At 33.6% G+C, this 23365-nt stretch overlaps 3 protein-coding genes across 5 annotated transcripts; 2 read left to right on the plus strand and 1 right to left on the minus strand.

Annotated features, from left to right (window-relative positions):
* Positions 1–527: 527 nt before the first annotated feature.
* LOC105123865 (E3 ubiquitin-protein ligase RKP) lies at positions 528–12827 on the plus strand. Of its 2 annotated transcripts, none has more exons than XM_011023627.1 (11): positions 528–913; positions 1248–2909; positions 3588–4412; positions 5583–5743; positions 6767–6905; positions 7537–7620; positions 9333–9617; positions 9725–9856; positions 10231–10430; positions 10939–11143; positions 12184–12827. In XM_011023627.1, the coding sequence occupies exons 2-11, from the start codon at positions 1407–1409 to the stop codon at positions 12484–12486; spliced, it is 3837 nt and encodes a 1278-aa protein (XP_011021929.1). In that variant the 5' UTR covers positions 528–913; positions 1248–1406; the 3' UTR covers positions 12487–12827. The 2 variants fall into 2 exon arrangements, with proteins under 2 accessions (XP_011021929.1, XP_011021928.1); XM_011023626.1 differs by having other exon boundaries at positions 1254–2909.
* Positions 12828–14007: 1180 nt separating this feature from the next.
* Positions 14008–17736, minus strand: LOC105123867 (uncharacterized). Of its 2 annotated transcripts, XM_011023629.1 has the most exons (3): positions 17193–17736; positions 14706–14762; positions 14008–14475 (listed from the first exon to the last, which is right to left on the minus strand). In XM_011023629.1, exons 1-3 carry the CDS (start codon positions 17460–17462, stop codon positions 14380–14382), a joined length of 423 nt encoding a protein of 140 aa, XP_011021931.1. In that variant the 5' UTR covers positions 17463–17736; the 3' UTR covers positions 14008–14379. The 2 variants fall into 2 exon arrangements, with proteins under 2 accessions (XP_011021931.1, XP_011021930.1); XM_011023628.1 differs by having other exon boundaries at positions 14008–14762; positions 17193–17731.
* A 4352-nt stretch (positions 17737–22088) lies between these two features.
* LOC105123868 (MIZU-KUSSEI-like protein (Protein of unknown function, DUF617)) lies at positions 22089–23171 on the plus strand. The gene has a single exon (XM_011023630.1). It carries the CDS (start codon positions 22246–22248, stop codon positions 23005–23007), a length of 762 nt encoding a protein of 253 aa, XP_011021932.1. The 5' UTR covers positions 22089–22245; the 3' UTR covers positions 23008–23171.
* The last annotated feature ends 194 nt before the right edge of the window (positions 23172–23365 follow it).

Here is a 23365-nt window from a genome sequence, read left to right on the forward strand (position 1 = left end):
TTACTATAACATTTTGTTTTTTTTTTCCCCTTAAAATAAATGTTACACACAAAACATATCATGAAATACGTTGCATTTTCTTTGTGTGCAAAATATAAATAAGGCGTGTTTCTATGCAATTTTTATTGTATAAACTTTCACCATGTTATTTTTTTCTATAAAAAATAATCATAAAATAACATGTTTGGATTTTTTATTTAAAGAAAATAAATAAATATTTCAATAAAAATATCATCAATAAGAATTAAAAGATGCTGTGATTTTTCTAGAACTATTTGCAAAATTTTAGCTGATCATACTTGAATCATATGTTTTTGATAAATCTATTTTAACATTATTTCTTATTTTAGTTACTTAAAAAGTGATTTTAAAAACAAAAACATTAAAACAGCAATAGTACAGAATGGGCCCTAAATTATAGGATCCTAAAAAAAGAGGAGTAAAAACAACCGAGCTCAATTCTCAGGGACTAAAGAGTATTATACTCCTCTAGATTTGGTGTGCGCTGCACCTGGTCCCGGATCATTCACCCATCCCTGGCGTTCCCTGATCACTTCCTCTTTTATGCTTTCCTCAAAACCTGGCAAAAAAAAAGAAAAAAAAGAAAAAAGAAAAAAGAAAAACTAGAAGAAAATTTGGAAATGAAAATCTCCACTCCATCCTGACTCTCCAGAATTATTTTTTTCCCTACTTGCTAATACTACAACCGCAAATAATAATAATAAATACTTTCTCTCTCTACAGCAAACTAAATCAAAACTCTCTTCTTCGTTCCTCTCTCTATTTTTTTTTTTTTATAGAAATGGCATTAAAAAACCCTAACTTAAGCTCGCCGCCTTTGCTATGTCGAGTTACAGCTGCATAGTATCTTCGTCGTCGTCATCTACATCATCAATCACGTACCCACTCCCTTGTAAGTACTTTCAATTTCTTGAAATTTACAGATACTTGTGAATTTTTGTTGTTGCACGAGGAATTCATCACGGTTAAGGAAAAATTCTCGGGTCGTGCTTGGTTCTTGAGATATTTGAGGCACAACAATGTGAAATTTGAAGTGTTTCTGTGTGCTGAATTGTTAGTGATAAGTGAATTTAAGTTAGTTATTTGATTAGTGAATGATAAGTTTAAAAAAGGAGGGAAAATGATGTTTTGATTAGTTGTTATTGTTTGCTGCATTTTTTTTTGAATTCAATGGTTTTGTTTGTTGTTTTTGAATCGGAAATTTAAGTTTTGCAAATTTTTTGAAGTTACAGGGATGGGAGATGGCTAGGGTTTGTTGTGAATGGATCGGTGTTTCAAGAGGGGAAATCAAAGTTTGACTTTGGAGGAGCGATCTTGCATTTGAAAAGTGTTTAGTTGGTATCCTGCTAAATCATTTGGATACTGTCCTTTTCTTTTGATTACAAATGGCAGAAGAGGGAAAACGGGTTGGAGGGATTTCTTCTGGCTTGGCTGTATTATTGAATGGTGAAGATAGAAAGGAGAATTCATCGAGAACCCGACTTGTTTCATCTTGTGATGATTTTGGTAATCAGCCTGTGGAGCGAGCTCTTGAATATATCTTTGGTCTCCCAAACAAATCACTTGGTCAATTGACTGGTCCAGTTGATGCTAAATTAGTTAGCTCTATTATAAAGAATGAGTTTTCAAAATTTCGTGTCAAATCTGGTGATTTGGTTGATAGCAGACATGGGGTTCATATTAGTAAGGATGGCTATGAATCTCAGCTGGTTGGGCTTGAAGAATTGAGCATCTGTGGTGATATTAGAGTCATTAAACCCCCTTTGCTTGTAGAAAGCTTAGCAATGTTCAGTAGTGCTAGGTCCAATGCTTATGTTTGGAAAGGGAAATGGATGTATGAAGTTCTATTGGAAACTTCTGGTGTACAGCAGCTTGGATGGGCAACTCGTTCTTGTCCTTTTACTGATCACAAGGGTGTAGGTGATGCAGATGATTCATATGCATTTGATGGGAAAAGGGTTAGCAAGTGGAATAAGGATGCTGAGCCATACGGTCAGCCATGGGTTGTTGGTGATGTCATTGGATGTTGCATTGATCTGGATCATGATGAGATATTGTTCTATAGAAATGGCGTATCCCTTGGAGTAGCCTTTCGTGGTATCCGCAAGATGGGACCTGGATCCGGGTATTACCCAGCGATCTCTCTTTCTCAAGGTGAACGCTGCGAATTAAATTTTGGGGCGCGTCCCTTCAAGTACCCCATTCAGGGGTTTCTTCCCCTTAAAGCGCCTCCTCCTGCAAATCTTTTGGCTGTGCAGTTGCTTCAGTGCTTATCAAGGCTGTCAGATACGCTAGGTGTGGAGCGGGCTGAGAGTTCTTTAGTTGGTAAACTGAGGAGATTGAAGAGGTTTGTGTCACTCGAAGAAGTATTTTATCCTGTTTGTCATGGAATATGCGAGGAATTCTTCTCTGTACTTGAGGGATATTCTGGGAGCACTGAGTATGTGGCATGGGGTCCACTTCTTTCATTCATGATGGAGGTCTTCAGAGTGCAAGCACCACATAACTATTCAGTTTTGGATAGGTTTATTGATGTATTTCTGGAGTTCCAAGAATCACGCCTGATGTTTGAGCATATTATCAATGCCCTTTCAAGTTGCTGCAAAACAGCATCTTTGGTTTTAACTGAATGCCCATACTCCGGATCTTATTCTTATCTTGCAATGGTATGCCATATCTTACGACGGAAAGAATTGATGGTTCTTTGGTGGAAGTTGGCTGATTTTGAATTATTGTTTGAAGGTTTTCTATCGCAAAAGATTCCAAACAAGCAGGACCTTCAATGCATGGTGCCTTCTGTTTGGTGGCCTAGTTCAGGTGAGGATATGTATAATGATGGAAGAAGCATGATGCTGACAACTACAGCTTTATCTGAAGCTATCAATAAGGTATATCCTATTGTGGATCCCTGATAATTCACATTAAATTTGTAGAATCTGAGTCCTATACTGTTGTAACCAGAATGATGCATAGAGAGTGAAATACTATCAAATTCAAGTGGCCAAGCAGACTTCTTTTGTTGTTGTTACCTCTCCATTCGATAACTTCTCTACCCGTATGCTCAATTTATCCTCATTAATTTCACTTATAAAAAGCAATTTGTGAAGATTTGATCATTCACAGTTAATCAAGAAAAATATTATTCAAATAAAAGCTCCAAAAGACAAAAAGAAAGAGAAAAAGAAAGAGAAGAATTCTTTCAGTTGAATTGAATATCATGAGTTTGACCTCGCATTTGCTTTTTTATTTAATTCATGCACAATGAGTAAAAGATGATTGGCGGATCAAGTAGACTGTTTACTTGAATATTAACATATCTTATATTTATGGAGCATGCACATGTACTTATATGATGAGGTCATGGATGACTATGGGGAGATCATGGGTGAGTGTAGATTGGCTGTTCATGAGTGAGAAGACTGACATTGTGGTACACGATATTTGTTGATAAAATACATTTTGTGATTCTGTAATTCTCTCTGTTTTGCAGCATTATATGAATTTATTTAGCTAGCTTTATGCAATTTAATATTAATTCTTACCCTAAAAATACTGATGTTTTGTAGATAGAGGAGAAGCATAGGGACCTATGTCTCTTGGTCATGCAATTTGTACCACCTACAGCACCTGCTCAATTACCTGGCTCAGTGTTTAGGACATTTTTACAAAATATTCTATTGAAGAATAGAGGAGCAGATCGCAGTGTGCCACCTCCTGGAGTTTCAAGCAATTCTGTTCTTGTTTCTTTGTACACAGTTATACTTCATTTTTTATCTGAAGGCTTTGCCATGAGAGACATTTGTGGCTGGTTGAAGAGGTGTGAACCCTGTGGTCATGATGTTGGGTTTCTCCACAGAGGTGGAGAACAAAGTTTCCCTGTAGATTTATTTCTCAAAAATGATCCTCATCGAACTGATATTTCTAGACTTGGGGGATCGTTTAGTCATCTTGCAAAATCTCATCCCTTATATGATCAAGAAGCAGAAGTAATCCGGTGGGAGGAAGGTTGTATGGATGATGAAGAAACCAGAGTAACACATAAAACCGCACGGAAACCATGTTGCTGTTCAAGTTATGACATTGAATTGTCAAAAATCTCAAAGCATCAAATTAGATACAATGCTAAAGGTTCTCGTGTCCATTGTGGTCCTATTCCAGACAGGTCTGCTCATGTTGCTGCAGAATGCAGTGAAGGAAGTTTGAATGATGAGATAGCCGACAAACCTAGTACGAGTGATCAATCTGAACCTGATTTTGGTTACCGTCCAATGCGGGATATTAGGATTGTACAAAGGGAGAGTGTTGCGTCTTCAGCTACACTGAGAGAAGAAGAACTGCTAGATACATTGCTATTGTTGTATCACATAGGTGTCGCACCAAACTTTAAGCAGGTAAGACAATTTTCTGGATGAAATTTGCTTTTTTCTTTTTATTAATTTCACTTTACTGCAATCAGGTGTACTTGGTATCCGTTTTGATCTTATTGGTGAAGGGCTTTGTGCTGCCTGAAATGCATTTACTCCCCTTTCCCTTAGAATTACAACAGAAAATGAAGTTTGCAGCAAACATGGAAAGGTATTAGGAAGTGAAATTAACAATGTTTTTTCCCTATCCTGGATGAACATGATTATTGAGTTAAGATATTAACTACTGGCAGCTAGATCAACTACGATAAATGAATGCATTTATTGAAGCCTGAAAAATTGATGAAATTTGTAGTGGAGCTGGAGAAACCTTTTTAAGTTTTGAAGGACCCCTTGTGGAATCTGTAGAGTAAAACCAAAGACAAATGATCATGCAAAACCTCTAAATTCCAATAGTTGTTCTTGGTTCCTCCAAAAAGACAGTAACTTGGGATAAAGTATAGAAATGATGAAGTTGAGGTTAAATCACCATGGCACACTTTAATGTGCCTTTCTGTTGAAATAAGAAATGATTGGTGATAAAACAATTATGCAACAAGGAATAATTTATGAGTAGTTTCATTGGTTGGAAATTGAATTTGCCTAGGCAAGTGCCTGTTAATCTCTATGTGTTTGTGTCTATTTTCTCATAAGGGTCTGAGGCAGGTAACCATTACCAAATGGTTTTACACTGGAATGTCACCACAACATATGGTATCTTTTTATTATTTACACCAATGTAAGCTAAGATGCCTGTTGAAGCTATATACTTTGTCATATGATATTAAACACTTGTTCTTTCAATCATTGTTCAAGATACCCGAAGGAGAATTCGATAAAAAGTGAGAAAGTTACATGCTGTATTTAAAACAATTTTGCATTATGTTATTTTCTTGTAACTTTCAAATTTTTTCAAAAATGTTTTTTGAATCAATAACAAACAGGCTCTAGCTTGTTGACTGTTGTCCAAAGGGAACAACCTTTCTTGGAAAACTTGTTCACATTTCATTTTCTCTGGGATTGCACTATGGTATTGTTTTTCTGTTCTTTTGTGATGTTTTGTTTAATGGATGAACATTGTTTTGTGCTCACCATTGACATGCTTTCTTGCTGCATTTTGTTTTGTGAAGGTCTTAAAATTTCAATCTTTGATTGCAGGCATCAAACTACATGTCTCATCAGGCACAATCAATATCACTCCTGGAAGAAACCGATAAACAAATAAAAGAACGTGTTTGTAGTGAGAAATTAAGACAGCTGAAAGAAGCTCGAAATGATTATCGTGAAGACATAATTGATTGTGTCAGACATTGTGCATGGTATGATGTCCCTTAACTACATTTATCTTAGTTTTTGGAAAATTATTTATCTAGGTCTCAACCATATGAAACATTGAATGAATATTTGAAGCTGTTTTCCCTTCCATTTTCCATGATTAGAATGAGAAATCGATATTCCATTTGTCACTATGCACTCTGCAACACCTAGAACTGTTTAAATTCTTTTTATGATATTTCTATGTTTGTAGTTCTTCCTTGCTGTGTCCTTAATCTCCGGGTAATCTGAACTCTAAGCACCTGCAAATTTTGATCATTGCCTAGTGGCCCAAATTTGGTTTCCTACTTCAAAGCCTCTGGAAATATACAAGATTCTTTTGTGATAAGAAGAAATTTCTTTGATTTTCTGGTAGAAATTGGGAAAGTGGGAAGTCAATTTTCCCAAATCTTTAAAATACAAAAGAATTACTATCTTGTAGTTCTAACTGCTGGATATATTTCTTCTATAGTAGTTTATTTATTTATATTGGTCTCAACCATATAAAAATGGGGTGATATGTTAACATCGTGTGTTGAGGGGTAAATGATACTGGACTGCATTTCCTCCTCTTTATTTTATTTTTTTGTTGAAATCGAACATCCATTTCTTTACTTTTTTCTTCCACCACTTATCTTGGACCCACAAATATAAATATTGAATATTGTTATAATTACCTAAACCCTAAACCAAATTTAATTTGATCTATTGTGGGCCCACTAATAGCACTATAATTTTTCAACACCCTTAACACTTCACCTCTTCGAAGTTTTTTTTACACCTTTAACACTTCTCCCTTTATTTTTACACCCTTGATATTTCATCTCCAAATTTTTCACCTCATACCCTTAGTTTTGCCACTCTTTGATTGGTGCTGGTTATTGATACTGAACAACTTACTAGCTGTATTTTCTGGTTAAATATAGATGACATTTATGGGGTTATAACATCAGCTACATGTATTACATACTTTATGCTAGCTCAGTGCATCTTCTGATATTTTGCTGGCCTTTTTGTCATGTGAACAGGTATCGCATCTCTCTTTTCTCGCGGTGGAAGCAACGAGCGATGTATGCAACATGCATATGGATAGTCCAACTACTTCTGGTTCTTAGCAGAGTGGATTCCTTATTTATTTATATTCCTGAATTTTATCTTGAAACCCTGGTAAATGAATACTTTCCTTTAATCTCTGCAAGATGATACTGGGTGTATTTATCAACCGTTGTCTGTCTGAAATAGTGTTTATCACAGTTTTTAACAAAATATTACCTTTGTCTTTAGGGTTTTGTTGTATGTCATGGTCGGTATGTCTTCAGAACACTGTGCATCTCTTTGGGATTATTGCAGTCATGCTTACACCCATTGTTCACTTAAAAATATATTATCACATCACTTGTAGAAGTTGAGCTACTTCGTGCAGTATATTAATGTGCTTTTTAGGGTCTTGTTTTGGGAGTTCATCAGGACCTCATGGTATTGCTTGATAGAGCTGCAACTTTAGATTTAAATCTATCATGAAAGCTTTCATTTTTCCCCCTTATTATCTTTAAAATATCAATGCTAATCATGTGTTATTAACATCCCATTCTAGCAAAATTCCTGTTTGTGAAGATTTTTGGTTGGTTAAGAGCTTGCCTTGAGGTGCCAGTTTCCTTTTGTTTCAAATGTGATCTAAATATCATTTACCCGTATTTTTAAATTAAGTGCTTTGCTTTTATAATGTGTCATTGATGTGTTTTACAATGTTAACTTGTATACCTAGCTGCTACATGCTGCTGTTCTATTGCCATTACAGGTTGATTGCTTCCATGTGCTGCGCAAGAGTGATCCCCCATTCGTACCCCCTGCAATATTTATCAAGCAAGGACTTGCCTCATTCGTAAGTCTCACATAATACACATTATTTTGTCTTCTTGAGCACAAGTTTATTTTGTTGATTTTTTAGTCATCTGCTGTTTGGTTTTTGGCGGGTTTAAAGTTGTCAATAAATCTTGGCAACTTGTTTTCCCATTTTGTCTATAGATCTGTAGAGCAGGAAAGTCTGTCTTAATGATAATTTCAAAGTGTAATTGTTGAAATTGATTGTGGCCCTTAAGATGCATGAATTATTACAGCTCTAGCACGATTATTTCTTTGATTGCGCCATCAATTTGTTACATATGAGAGGTGGGGTATTGCCAAGTGTGACCCCACTTTTGTATCAAAGCAAGAAAAATGTGTCCTGCCATGTGGTTGATAAATTTCTTGGCAGCCCTTAATTGAGGAGGTATGGAACAGGGGGAGCTACAGCTGCCACCATTGCAACACATGTTTGGCATCTTAGAAACATACTAACAGGAAGGGAATTATTGTCTTAAACACATTTTTGAAAATTTGGATGATTTGTAAGATCTTGGTAGGGTTGTTACTTAGTGGAACAATGATCTTGAAAAGAGCAACTTCAATTGATTCACGGAAAGTTAAACCCATCGAATGTTTGATTGTTTCTCTCACTCTGAAGCACAATTGAATGAGTCTCTACATTCCAGAATTCTCATTCCTACAACCACATGCTTAAATCACTATTCTGGGTATTACAACAATTCTTCTTCCTCCCCAATCCTTTGGTTATTATTTTTTGCTGGTTGGCACATTTTTAATTAAGACTACTGAATTTACTATGAATTTTCCATCTCTCAAACTTTCCTTTTCTAGCGGTCAACATAAGTCTGTAATTTTTCTTTGTGTTATCAAGAGGTCCTGGAAAAAAAAAAAGACTTGAGATCCTAATGCTGTAGAATGTGTTTTGTATTAATAGAAGCCAAAAAAATTACCTCCTATCTGCTTTGTGCTAATCTCTCTTTTGCTGTGTTACAAGCTATAAAAGTAAATGAGCTTCCTGCATGGTTAATTTTAATGCATCTTTTCTGATTTACTGTGAATCTGTGTGTGTCTTTTTGAAGTCTGTTGGATTTATTGCTAGTTTGAAGTTTCACTTGATAGTTGCAAGTGTATGCTTTTGATTATATTTCCCGAGATTTGGTAATTGTGACACTTGATTGTTGACCAAAGTTAAGATCTGTTGCATGTGTGTTTAAGAATAGTTTGATTGTTTTCAGTTAGAAAATGTAGAACCATGATACTACTTGACTCCTCAGCGTTGATGATAAATGGTTGAACTTTATGGATGAATTAAGATTTTGATGATCCACAACGTGGTGTTCCAATCCAATTTAATTTGTGCCAATATGATTGAGAGAAGCAGAATGAATTATTTTGCACATTTTTTCTTACATATATCACAAAATCTTACCACCCAATTGTCTAAACAAGAGGCAATTAATTGCTGACAGTTGATTCATTTCCACAGCCCAGCTGGGTTCTTATATTTGACATCTTGACTACTTCTGTGCTGTAATTTGCGCTGCACCAATTGACACCAACAGATCTTTTCTTTTCTTTTCTGTACTTCAATATTTGTGACATGTATCACTTCATGCAATCTGGTGATTTCCTCTCAATTTAAAGTATGCTTCAATCTGAAAGTTGAATATATTCACTGCATGAAGTCAATGAACTTCAGAGAATTGATTGATTTCTCCTGTTCATCAGGTAACTTTTGTTGTTTCCCACTTCAATGATCCGAGGATATTGAGTGCCGATCTTAGGGATCTTCTCCTCCAATCTATTTCAGTTCTGGTACAGTATAAGGAGTATTTGGCAGCTTTTGAGAGCAATGAAGCAGCCACGCAAAGAATGCCAAAAGCTCTATTGTCAGCATTTGACAACAGATCTTGGATCCATGTGACCAACATTCTTTTGCGGTTGTGCAAGGGTTCTCGTTTTGGTTCTTCAAAGCATGGGGAATCGTCATCGTCGTCATCAATTGTTTTCCAGGTAAAAATGATCAATCTTTGCTTTTGATTTTTTTTTTCTTTTTTCTTTTTTTCACTGAACAAGTTGTGGGCATCTATTTATTCTTCTTTTTGACTTAATCCATGTAGAACTTGTTGCGTGAAGCTTGCATCGATGATGAAGAGTTGTTCTCAGCTTTTCTGAATCGACTATTTAATACACTCAGCTGGACAATGACTGAGTTCTCTGTTTCCATTCGGGAAATGCAAGAAAAATACCAGGTATAATTTACTGATACCAAGAATTTTATGACAGCTGTTCAATGGCTTTCAAAAGATTAGAGTTTATACTTTACACTAGTGCAAATAGTCCCCCCTACCATTCACACAAATGGGTGTGTGTTCGCACTTGCTTATGTATCTATATCGTGTGGAGTTATTTTTCTTGGTTTACTTTACATTTCTTCAACATTTGCTTTGCTTTACTGACTTAAGTGGATCACTTGTTTGGGTCGTCGTATTACTATCATGTAGTAATGCCAGTTGTGTTGGTTTATCTTTTAAGTCAGTAATAGCTTAGCTGTATGGAGTTTTCTGTTATTTTCCATTTGCAGTTTGCTTCAAATATTTTCTTACAATTTTAAACATCTTTTTAGGTTTTGGAGTTTCAGCAAAGAAAATGCTGCGTCATATTTGATTTCTCATGCAACCTTGCAAAGGTTTTAGAGTTCTGTACTCGTGAGATTCCTCAAGCATTCCTATCTGGAGCTGATACGAACCTTCGGAGGCTAACTGAATTGATAGTCTTTATTCTCAACCACATTACTTCTGCTGTGGATGCTGAGTTTTTTGATTTGTGAGTTTCCATGCTGGTGAATCGGAATCATGTTTCTCATTCTTTTCCCTCTTTTTGTCATTTCCCCTTTCTGAATGTAATAAGTTTTTCAATACATGGTGTAAATGCACTCTGCCATTTGAGCTTCAATTTGTCTTGCTTTCCTTGAAGAAGCATATAAGGGAATCGATGATGATAGCAAGTAGACATTTAGGATATCCTTGGTTGGTTTGCTTATGTTATGACAACCATCCAATATTGTGCTTGATATTTTTAGATTTTTGTAATTATGTATGTTTCGTAAGTACTTGTAGATGGTGGATGTATCATGCTTGTTGTGTCTTTGGGCATTTTTAGGTGGTTTTTTGGCGATGCTTTCTGGCATTTCTAATATTAATAATAAAGGCTTCACTGGTGCATAAAATACATGCTTAATTAAAGAAAGGACTGTGAATTGTTTCAAAGTTCATATTGCAACCTCTATGCTTCCTCAACAGTCGTTCATATAGTTATGCTACTGTCTTTGCAGGTCTCTCAGACGACATGGTCAGTCTCCAGAGAAAGTAAATCGAGGCATGATATTAGCACCTCTTGTAGGGATCCTCTTGAATTTGTTGGATGCAAGTGTGGAGATGGAATGTGGAGAGCGGAATGATGTTGTGGGTGTTTTTGCAAGCATGGACTGCCCTGATACCGTGCATTGCGGATTCCAGTATCTCTTGGAGTACAACTGGGTTAGTTTTGTCTACTTTAAGCCCCATCTTTCTTCATATGCATGTTTAAACTTCTCTATCTCGTGGATAACAACCTCATTCATTATTCCACTGTGCTTATGAACATCATGATTAGAAGGTTCATGCTTATGGTTGGCAATAGAGGGATGGGGTGGTGGTTGTACTTGTGGCTGAATTTTGGTTTGCATCTACTTGTATGCGATTCCATGGAGGAACATGGTTCTGCAATTCATGTAATTTTAATGGGCTACAAGATTTCTAAAAAAAGGGGGGCTACAAGAGGAAGAAATGAAATAGGTGTATGATGTTGCCTAGAGATGACTGATGTAGAAAAAGAAGGGTATAAGAAAAAGTATTGAACACCTAGAACCAACTAAACTAAACCTTTGAAATCTAGAAAGATGCTTCTTGAATCCATCAAAATCTAGGATTTCTGAAATCCACAGGAACAGAGAAATTCCAAAAATAAAAAAAATTATTTATCAAATGGCCTTCCAAAATACACAGTGTGTAGCACACTAAAACCTTGCCAGTCATAACCGAAATAGGAAAAGAAGAAAAAGTTTAACAAGATAGAACTCTGAACTAGTTATTGTTATTTTTTGATGAAAAATACTCGACTAATCATCATTATAACAAAATAGGAAAAGAAGAAAAACCCTAATAAATAGAACTGTCAAGTAATGTTCTTGTCCCCCAAAGGCAAGAACTCTACCAATCTTGATAAAAACAAAATCCTACTTAATTCACTATATAGCGTACATAAACTATATGTCCATTAGCAAAATATTTTTCTAAAGAAATGGAAAATTTCTAGATGTACCTGATAGTTTTTTTCTCTTGCACATAAAAATTTCTAGATGTACCTGATAGTTTTCAGTGGTGTGTAGTTCTCTTAATATGATCTGAAAGTGCTCGAACCACCATTAACAGAAAGATTGAAATGAGGTTTCCTTTCGAAATCAGTGTGTGTGCTGTTTATCATCTTTTTTTCATCTCATTTATTAAGCTTTGCAATTTACTCTGTTGTACTGTGCTAGGCTGGATCCTCGAGAGGGGATGCTTATAGTGGGAAACTTCGGCAGCTTGAGAATTTCTTGAACCTTCTTATCAGGAGGATTGAGTTGCAACAAATTGAAAGGATGAAATATGGGGAAGAAACAGAAGCCGATGACAACACCTGCTGCATTTGTTATACAGGTGAATCAGATGCCCAGTTTGTCCCTTGTTCACATAAGTCCTGCTATGGTTGCATAACCAGGCATCTCTTAAATTGCCCAAGATGTTTCTTTTGCAATGCAACAGTCTTGGAGGTTATTAAGATTGGTGAAAACAGAGCTTAAGTCTTATTCCCCTCAATAGTCGTATTGTTGCCCAGACTCATGGAATCTTAATCCAGTCATGGACGGATTGTTGGTTTCCGCACGGGCTTTTGAATCCTAGATATGTCCAAGGCAGAAAGAAATTAGAAATGAAAATAGGCGGTAGTTTAATTAGAGATGCTGCAATTTGAATTATGACTAGGTGTCTAATATGGGTTGCAAGGTTAGGTGGACGGGGATTGGAAAGAAACAATTCTCAATGGGTTGGTGAAGAATTTTGTAGCGGAAATCTGAGGGCATTATTCTGTAAATATGAGATGTAAATGGCAATGAAAATCTCTTCATCTTCTCTCTTTCCCCCAGCTTTTATATTCACTCCACATCGGTTTGGTTTTGGCATAAAGCTGTCTTCTGGTGATGGCGATGGGACTCTTAGGGAATTTATGTAATACAAATCCAACCCTGCGCCCTTTCTTGCTCTCAATGAGCTTCTTATTTATTATGCTGTAATAACTCATTTTACCAGTTATTAACTTAACTAATCATCCCATGATTATTAATATTAATTATAGTACAACTACAGCTCTAAAGGTATATTTAAAAAAATAAATACTAAAAGAACAATTATAAACACAAGTATTTAGACTTGTTACATTTTTTGATATGAGTGGGAGCAATAGAGCACAAGTATAAAATAATATCATAATAAACTAGAAAAATCCACTAATAAATAAACATGTTGTCTTAATTTTACATAAAAAAAAAATATTTTTAGAATGTAAGAAAATTGTATTCAGTGATCGTTCTATTGGGCTAATCTCGCCAATGGGCTTTTGGGCTTTGTTTATTCAATCAATCATGTATCATTTTTATTTTTATTTTTTCCAATGGGAGATTTTTTTTAAGGCTTTCCATGTCGCAAATCAAATCATACTGATGTTATAAAGATAAATGAAGTTTCTGCACTGTTCAGACAACAGTAAACCAGGTGGCCTCTCAGTAAAGATTGTCGCGTGGACTTTCACGTTTTGGATTTTAAATCTCTTTGGCTGCTCCACAAAGATTGTCGCATTTGATGGCTTAACTATGTCTTTTCACTCCATCTAATTTATCAATGTTATATGTCTTTTCACTCCTTCATCTAATTTATCAATATTCTTGACCAATTCTTTTATTCCAAGAGTTGATCTTTCTATGATAAAGACTTTTATTCTTTAATTTCCATGGAACAAAAAATACGGGTGAACAAGGAATGATAATGTCCCTGTCATTATACGATATATCTATGGATGACACAGCCTTCTCCAAATCTCCAGGAACAAAAGATTGGTCTTTTATGACGGAGCCAAAATAAATAAATAAACGCAGCCAGCGTTTTCGGCCCTCGCCCACGTTAAGTACTAAAATAGAAATGCCAGCACAGAAATGTCTTTTCCTTCGAACAGGCATGGGCATTTGCTCGTTGAATACCAGCTCGATATGATCATGTAAATCTTTAGATCAAAAGCTTCTGCATATCTTGCTACATGCAACTATGTTAAATTCAATGCCTTGGCAAAATTAGCATCTGCTTATTAGCCTTCGTTGCACCTAGCAAGAAGTAGTACAATGTAGTGAACACAGAAAAGCGTTCTAGATTTGAAAGAGAGAGATGGGAACGCAAATTCCAAAGAGCTTGATCATTCTACTCTAAAAGAAATATGACGCAGAGTTTATTTTTGAGTCAAAGAAAGCAATTTATGCTTAGCACACAATCCCATGATCTGTGTCAAAATACATGTGAGATTCATGGGAAACCGGCTTTGCTCCAATCAACATTTTCAGCCTGTACTCTGATTGAAAACCATAACGGTCACACCTTGCATGATTTTAGCAGCATACACCTGAAACAAGCTGCAACCTGATTTCTATCCCTTAATTAGGATCAGTGGTTCTCGTCAAAATCGACCTCCTCTTAAGCAAATGGCAGCAAATTTCCTGTACAGATTTTTCTCTGGAGAGGTTCGTCTCCTGTACAACAACTTCAGAAAAGCTAGACAGATGGACTCAAAGTGATCAGTTATTAAAGAGAAGCACGATAACATATATTATCTTTCTTTTTTCTGCTCCGAGTTTAAGGAATTGTCAGACATGTAGTCCAAGCCAAAACACTTAAGAAATGCAAGTTTAGCAAGCCTAAAATAGTTGCAGGGATGGAAATCGATGAAGTTTGCAGAATTTCCGAAGTTGTCTTCACTTACTATTCTTCTGCCCGTGTTTGTTGTTATCTCCCCTTTTATACTTCTGTTCTGATGTACCTGCGAAAATCTTAAAACTGTTAGATTTCTCACAATGCAATCTATATTACATACATGAACTTCATTCCTCTTACAAGTTCTCCATGTACTGTTTAATGCTAACCGGCTAGGGCCTAAGAAGTGTGCAGATTCAGAGATTTTAAAACACTTGTAGATTTTGGCAACCTTCAAATTTATCACATCCTTAACTAGAAGTAGGTAAAAAACAATTAAGACTAAGTCTTTGAATCATAAATGCCATTTTTCTTTAATTACAATCATAAATCCATTTTTAAAATGCAAAACATATCCGATTCTAAGTTAAAATAAGGAGACTATGTTAAAACTATAATGCACTATTCACACGAGAAAGAAAACCAAAATTAATTCAAAATAAAGTTGCTAACCAATTAGGAACTATTTTTGTGTGGTTAAATCATCTCATCAATTTTTTTTAATAATATTAAGTATATAAAATACAGAACTATGATGTGTTCCCAATTACCTATTATTTATTTCCCTAATTTTTCTTCTTTCATTTCTCTTTTATTGTACATGAGCTTGTATTTCTTTTCTTTTTTAGTGGTCTTTCATCGTATGGTTAAAATCATTCTCATCAAGATTTTTTTTAACGGATATGTAAAAAACTGAGCTCTGATATGTCTCCGGTAACCTATTATTTTTTTCTAATTCAAAATAAAGTTGCTAACCAATTACGAACTATATTTTTGTGCGGTTAAAATCATCTCATCAAAATTTTTTAATAATATTAAGTATATAAAATACAGAACTCCGATGTGTTACCAGTAACCTATTATTTATTTTCCTAATTTTTCTTCTCTCATTTCTCTTTCATTTGTACATGAGCTTGTCTTTCTTTTCTTTTTTAATGGTCTTTCATGGTGCGGTTAGAATTATCTCATCGAGATTTTTCTAATAATATGGGATATGTAAAAAACTGAACTCTAGTATATCTCTGGTGACCTATTATTTTTTCCCCTCATTTTTCTTCTCTCATTTCTCTTTCATTGCACATGAGCTTGTCTTTCTTTGGTGGTCTTTCATGGTATGGTTAAAATCATCTTATCATGATTTTTTTAATGATATCGAATGTATTAAAAACTAAGCTCTAATATGTATTTAAAAACCTATTATTTCTTTCCCTCATTTTTCTTCTCTCATTGATGAGCTTGTCTTTCTTTACCCTTGAGATGGTCTTTCATGATGTGGTTGAAATCACCTTATTAAGATTTTTTTAACAATATTGGGTGTGTAAAAAGCATAGCTCCTATGTATTCCCAACGACCCATTATTTCTTTCCCTCATTTCTTTCTCATTAAACATGAGCTTGTCTTTGTTTTTATTTCTTCACCATTGAATCTTGAATATTATATTTTAATCATTAGATCTTTATAAATTTTTATGTTGATAAGTTAAATAATTTATATAAGGAACTTCTATTTTCAATGACGGTTGTTTTAAAATTAATATTCAAAATCAATGTTGGGTTAAAACTGTGTTATTTTTCAAAACAATCCTTGGCAAAATGACTAATTTGTAAAGTTGTTTTTGTTATTATCATAAATAGAAAAATATAAATATAAAAAAAAATATTTGGTTGAAAAAAATAAAATATAAAGATATAAAATAAATCTGAAAAAAAAAATTAAGAAGCATTTGTGTATTTTCAAAACAAGAAAAATACAAGACCGTCTCTTTTATCCACTAACTAAATGTTATCGAAGTCAAGGGGTTGGTTTAGTTCAAATTTAAAATTTTAGGAGGAAGAGTGGTAGCAAAAAACAGAAATCGGTTATAACAATTACAATTTCTTTCTATCATTATTAGCTCGAGAAGCTTAATAAGGTGATTAAGTCGCTGAATTGTTATTATAGGCCTAGATCCATGTTTGTTTTCCCGATTCATTTACAATGTCGAAGTAATTACAATGAGAATTAAGTTATTCTACTGGTAAAATCTTTAAATATCAACTTGAAGGCCCAACGGCTTAATTGCAGCAACAAGAACCAATCGTCAATCCTGCAATTCTCATGGCTAGAGAATATGTGACAGTGACAATGGGGGTAATGCAAAAGTGTTTTTTTTTTTTTTTGTAAATATATTGTAATAATATTTTTTATTTATTTTTAATATTAACATATCATTATCATTACAGTATTTTACCGTTCAGCTGGAATTTGTGAGAATGGTGGTAAAAAACAAGGGTAAATATGTGAAATCATACAAAAGGTTTGAAAGCAAGCAAGCAAATTAATAGCAAGAAAAAATCAGTAAGAAATAGACAAGAACCCACAATAAAAGTAGAAACGAGCTGCTTCCAAGTTAAAAAAAACAAAGAAGATTACCTAAAGTGTTAAAAAATTGTTTTTGAGGCCAAAGCAAAGAAAACATGAGATAAGAGAAAAATAAAACGGACAAGGAGCTTCATACCTGGCTGTGTTGCAAGCAGTTTGTGGCAGTTGTTGTGTGATCATTATGCTCCAGTGTTTGCTTGTCTAAATGGGAATTAAGAGGCATGAAGACACCAACAGCAGATGGCGACGCGGAGGAAGAAGAGATGGTGGTGTCTGAGAGATCTGAAGGAAAGAAACTGAAACAGAAAAGGAGAATGATGAGGAGGACCAGGACCACTATTTGGATCCATATCAGCCAGGGAATTCTGTAGCCTTCTACTGTAAGCTCGTCGCCAAGATCAAACATGGGTAGAAGAAGAGAAGGCACGTGTGGAAGCGGCTGCCCGAGAGAGAGAGGGAGAGAACCGGGGGCCGGGACGAGACGTAGAGAAGGGGGGGAGCTAAGCTAGGAGGAAGTCAAGGGGTGGAAAGCATAGAAAAGAATTAAAAATTGAGCCATGAAAGTGGTCTATTCACACTGACAGCTGCTATTGAAATGTCTGTAATAAGATTCTATTACTTGTCTGAAACAAGTACACACTACCCTCTTGGTTTCGCGTGCGTGGCTGTGTTTTCTCACGCTTGAAAATCCTAAAATTCGAGATGAATTGCTTCTCTCTAGTATTTATTTGACTAGTTACTCTCTTTTCTCATTGAAAGCTTGCATATAAATGTTTTTATAATATTGAACATCTTAAGCAAAGATAAAGATAAAATGCCTTTTTCTTAGAATGAAAAGGAGGGATTGTGTTTGTTTCCACCAAATTAATTGTTTGTTTTCTGTATTTTTTACTTGATTTTCACAAATTAATTATATATCAACCATTGAAAAACATCTCAAGAATATATCACTTAGATGAAGGCCTTTCAACCAATTAATGGACATTTTGAACAAACAAATAAATAAAATCAATTACCTTCGCTAATTAATTCAAATTCATAAGATTGCAAATCTAATAATAAAGATAAATTCATTGTGCCACTAAAAAAAGAGTAAAAAGGATTTATTTTTTAAATCTTTGTCAATGGTATTTTTTTTAATAAGAATGATGATAATAGCAATACTAAATATGGAGAGGAAACCAATAATTATATTAGAAAGTCTTTTGAAATTAGGATTAAAATGTTTTTTAAAAAAATTAATTTTTTTGTTTATAATTATTTTTTATGTTTTTATATAAAAAATAATTTTTTTAAAATAAAAATATATATTTTTTAAAAAATAACAACTGCTATACTTAAAAAATAATAATTAATAAATATATTTTTATCCTCTTTATTAATTGATTTTGGCTGGCTGCCAATTATTTATGAAAAGACCGGGTACAGTTAAAAGCAGGTACATGTGGTGGTGACTGATGGAAAATGAAAGCCACGACTGGTTGACGTGGCATCTAAACCAATGGAATCCGCTGAGTTTTATTGATTACCCAATCATTTTCGCACACCAACGTGCATGTACCTGGATACTTTTGCTTAATAATACCTTTATGATAAAATAAAATAATTTACATGAATTATTATTATTATTTTTTAATATTGCTAGATTTATTACCTTGAGAGATTTTTTTTTATGGCATAATTAGTGTTGTAATGGAAAATTTAATATCTTTTTAATGTTTACTTTTTTTTAATCTATTTTATTTTTTATATTACTATTTTGATTACGATGTGTTATGAATGTCTAATAAAAATTGTATTATTTTATAGGTTTTATTAAAAATTTATTTTGAAAATTAAAAATAAATTAAAAAGTTTGATATATGGTCTAAAAATCAAATGAGTGATTTTTTTGGAAAGATATCCACATTATATTGGCATTAATTACACTATGCATTCGAATATTAGCTTGCGTGTTTTTTGCTTTCACGCATGCAAACATAGCTGGGACCTTATGACTCTTTTTATTGTAGCCGGATTCATTAAAACATGAACAAATTAATTACTATGTTTTTGTTTTCACATATTATTTTATTATTAGTATTATTATTGCAATAAATTATCAAAAGCACTTTAAATCCATCAACAGCACGAAGTTTATGTCTGGCAGTATTTGGAATATAAAAAGGAGCCTGCATGGTACGTGTTTCCAAGTGAACAAATCTTCTTTTTCTTTTTTTATAACTCAGAATATATGAATCAGCTTATGCATACTAGAATTACTTTTTAAATTTATTAAATATCATGTAAGCTTTATAAACAAGTAAGACATCACAAAAATTATAAGTATATAAATAAAAAATAAAACCTAAATATAAAAATAAAACACAAATCATTTTCCCTACTCAACCACAAACTCAAGTATATTTTAATTTCATGGTGTTTTCATTTACTGTAATTTACCTTATTTATGGAAATGCGTGTTGTGTTTCTTTCTGCCTATTTTGGTCGGGAACCACTAAAATATGCAGTGATATAAAATTTATCATGTCATTTTAAGTTTTTTTTAAAATAAAAATAACATTATTTGAATTTTAACTTGTAAAAAAATCAAATTAAACCTCCCCGTACATTTGTACCGGAACTTATAAAACTAATTATTTTATATATATATAATTTCTTCGTAAAACTCCAACAACTGGCAATAATAACGTTGGGAATAGAATAATTTATCCATCAGATCAATCAATAGCCTGATATTGACGTGTTTTTAAAACAAAACAGTTTTATGCCATCTGACTTCAGTTTATGGGAAACTTCGGTGAGACAGTTGCCAAAGAAGAATGAATACCTTGCTGCCAGGTAACCATTGAGAAGTGTCTGTGATGTGAATAAAATAACATTTCTGCTACTGATGAAAAAAACTGGATGAACTGCTTGATGCTCAAAAAATTTCTAATAACAATTAACATCAAGATCTGCAGAGATATTTTATTCTGTTGACCATTACATCTCTTTTTAACTTTGAATATTTCATGGTGAAATGATATCATATTTACTTATCATAAAAAAAATGATATCTTCAACTATTTGATTTTTATAAAAACTAAAATAATAACATTTAGATAGTTATTCACTTAAATATTTCTTTAGGTTCTTATTGATATGCTTATTTTAATCCAAAAAACTTTTTAATTCATAAATATTTTAAAAAATTCAATCTTCATTAGAATTCTAAAAAAAATGACCATATTATTCATTTATATAAATGATCTTTAAAGTATTTTTCTATATTCAACTTGGTTTACTAATATATAAAATCATTAAAAGCAAAACTTATTATTTATTACATTGTAACTAATACTTATTTTATCATAAAAATAAATAAGAAATAATAATTTTTATAAGAATGTTATATGACTTTTGTTTTTCTTTTAAATTTAGATATTGAGATCTTCAATCAACAAGGTATGATTACTATTATTACATTCTTTTATTTTTTAAAGGCTTTAAGCTTATTACTTTTGAAGAATTACAAGTTAATTCTCTCGATAAATTTTTAGTTAGCGAATTTATAATATTTTTCTTTGATTTTTACATAATTAATGGAAATAATTTCATTTAAAAGCAAGTATTTAATAATATTATGCTTACGATATATGTTTACACTTACCATTATATATAGAGCCTATTTGGAAATGTGAGCTAACCTGTTTTTTTTTAATTCAATTTTTTTTCTAAAAAAATTTCTTTTTGCATGTCATTTATTGTTTTGATGTGTTGATCTCAAAACTAATTTTAAAAAATAAAAAAAATATCATTTTAATATATTCTAGCATAAAAAACACTGTAAAAAATAACTACAATTATATTTCCAAACAGGCTAATACTACTTTGTGCCATTCAAATTGTTGATTGACTATTGCAATGGACACAAATAGCTAGCAATGATTTCATCTAATATGAAATATACTTTAGGAAATTCTAAAGTCGTTAGGCTTTATTTTCTAGTTTTATCGAGAGCAATAAATTTTAATTTCATGGTGGATTTTGCAATATATATTTGTTTAGAAAATTCTTATGACATAGCCACTCCACCAAGTATAAATACATATCTACTAATAAATTTTGAATTTTTAGTATCAGATATTTAACTCATATCACTATACCCTTCAAATATTGTTAAATAACTAATATAATATAGTATAAATTACTTATAAATTTACTTAGTTTACTAACCAAGTCATCAATATCAAGTCTTATATATTTTATAACATGTATCTAACTCGTAAAGTATATTATTCTAAAAGAAATTTTTTTTTTTTCTAAAGTATATTACCCAACACTATTTTTACTAATTCCACCTCTAATTTACCATATAGCATGATATGACCAAAATACAAGTCATGATAACGATACCACAAAAACAATAGTGTTTTTTTTTTTTTTTTTTGGGGGGGGGGATTACGAGATATTGTAAAATATGATTTGTTTTCTCTTGAAATTTATGCATATTGGACCTCATCTCTAACTTTATAAATTAATAATTTCCTTTTCTGTTAAAATTATATACATGGCTTAATTATGAGACATTTATAAAACATATCTTTAATATTTACTTGTTCTCTCTAAAAACTTATGCCTTGTTGGACTCATCTCTGGGGGGGGGGGGGGGGGCTTCTCACATTCTAGCTCATGAAGGAAAAACCAATGTTTCTTAGTGGATATACAATATTTTTCAATGAATAACAACAGTATTTGGAATTAAAGAAATTAATATATTGTAACAAAACAGATATTTAGTTCACAAAAATTAATTTACTATTCTATAATTAGGATGGGTGTCAAGTGGGAGTGCGTGGTATAGGACTTAAAGTGCTCGGACATGATTAGATCGAAACCTCTGTTTAGCCACTAATATATTGTTCTATTATTAATTGAGTCTTAATCATTGTGATTTTATCAATTTTATGCTAATATTAACCTTCAATCAAGAAAAAAAGAAAGGCTTTTTTTATTTTTATTTTAGCTGTAACCTCAACGGGAGGGAAAAAAAGCCAGCCAAATCCCCAGAAACATAGGATCGTTGACCATATCCAAGGCTCCCAACTTTATCCCCTACCACAAACCAGCATCTAACAAAACGTACATCAATCTCTCCCTGTCTCTGTGATGGCAATCTCCCCTTTCTGGAACATCGAAGTCCATTCATGGGGGAGTTATTTCCTCGAGGCAGCTCTGCGTCCATAGATGACTTGCCAGAAACACCTAAAACACCAAAACCACAACCATCACCACCACTTCCCCCAACACAGCACCAACAATTATCTCTTGTCCAACCACCCCCAAAAAAGAAACACCAACCGAAAGTTTTTCGTATCTTACGCTCGGTTTTTCGAACTTTCCCCATTATAACGTCCCCAGCATGCAAGATTCCCGTCCTCTCGGGGGGATTGTCAGAGAGTGCTCGGGGGATTTCGGGAAGTAAAGTTACAGGGACCTTATTCGGGTATCGTAAAGGTAGGGTAAGCTTGTCCGTGCAAGAAAACCCCAGGTGCCTCCCTTCATTAGTTGTTGAGTTAGCAATGCAAACCAGCGTGTTACAGAAAGAAATGAGCACAGGGATGTTAAGGATTGCCCTAGAATGTGAAAAGAGATCTGATAAAGATAAGATTAGGGTGTTAGATGAGCCATTGTGGACAATGTTTTGCAATGGCAGAAAAGGTGGCTATGGGGTTAAAAGAGATGCCTCAGAGGAGGATTTGAATGTCATGGAGCTTCTCAAGGCAGTATCCATGGGGGCTGGGGTACTTCCAGGGAATTCTGTGGTCGAGGGCCCAGATGGGGAGTTGGCCTACATGAGAGCCCATTTCGAACGTATTGTGGGCTCAAAAGATTCCGAGACACTATACATGATAAGCCCAGAAGGTGATACCGGGCCTGAACTTAGTATATTCTTCGTGAGGGTTTGACTAAGATTACTGAAACGGGGTTTTGCTGTTCTTTTTCTTGAAAAACTCTAAACTGACGTTTTCTTGCTAACGAAAGAGATGACCGGCGAAATCTTCTTCGTTTCTAGTTATTTTTTCATTGTCTTTTTATTTGTACAAATGTAAAGTCTCCTCCAGCAAAAAAGACTAAAGCCTCTAATAACACCTTATAGCAATTCCCATAGTGATCATGCACTCCTTCACTTTGTTTTTAACCTTTTTTTTCCTCTTAATTAGATGGGATTCATAATTTGTCCATGGATTGGGCTCTTAGAGTCTACTAGCAACAAGCTAAACTTGGTGGTAAAAAAAGGAGTATGAAGGGCAAATTTAAAGCTTG

The sequence above is a fragment of the Populus euphratica genome, unplaced genomic scaffold (genome assembly GCF_000495115.2).
Source record: "Populus euphratica unplaced genomic scaffold, PopEup_1.0 scaffold12.1, whole genome shotgun sequence".
Classification (NCBI taxonomy): Eukaryota; Viridiplantae; Streptophyta; class Magnoliopsida; order Malpighiales; family Salicaceae; genus Populus; species Populus euphratica.

What these genes read in the sequence shown, in the direction of transcription:
- LOC105123868 (XM_011023630.1), top strand. Translation starts at nt 22,246, where the DNA reads ATGGGGGAGTTATTTCCTCGAGGCAGCTCTGCGTCCATAGATGACTTG.
- LOC105123867 (XM_011023628.1), bottom strand. Translation starts at nt 17,462, where the DNA reads ATGTTTGATCTTGGCGACGAGCTTACAGTAGAAGGCTACAGAATTCCC. An exon ending in ACTGCTTGCAACACAGCCAG is followed by an intron (nt 14,763 to 17,192) that starts GTATGAAGCTCC and finishes AGATTTTCGCAG; the next exon opens with GTACATCAGAACAGAAGTAT.
- LOC105123865 (XM_011023627.1), top strand. Translation starts at nt 1,407, where the DNA reads ATGGCAGAAGAGGGAAAACGGGTTGGAGGGATTTCTTCTGGCTTGGCT. An exon ending in GATGCTGAGTTTTTTGATTT is followed by an intron (nt 10,431 to 10,938) that starts GTGAGTTTCCAT and finishes CTGTCTTTGCAG; the next exon opens with GTCTCTCAGACGACATGGTC. An exon ending in ATCTCTTGGAGTACAACTGG is followed by an intron (nt 11,144 to 12,183) that starts GTTAGTTTTGTC and finishes GTACTGTGCTAG; the next exon opens with GCTGGATCCTCGAGAGGGGA.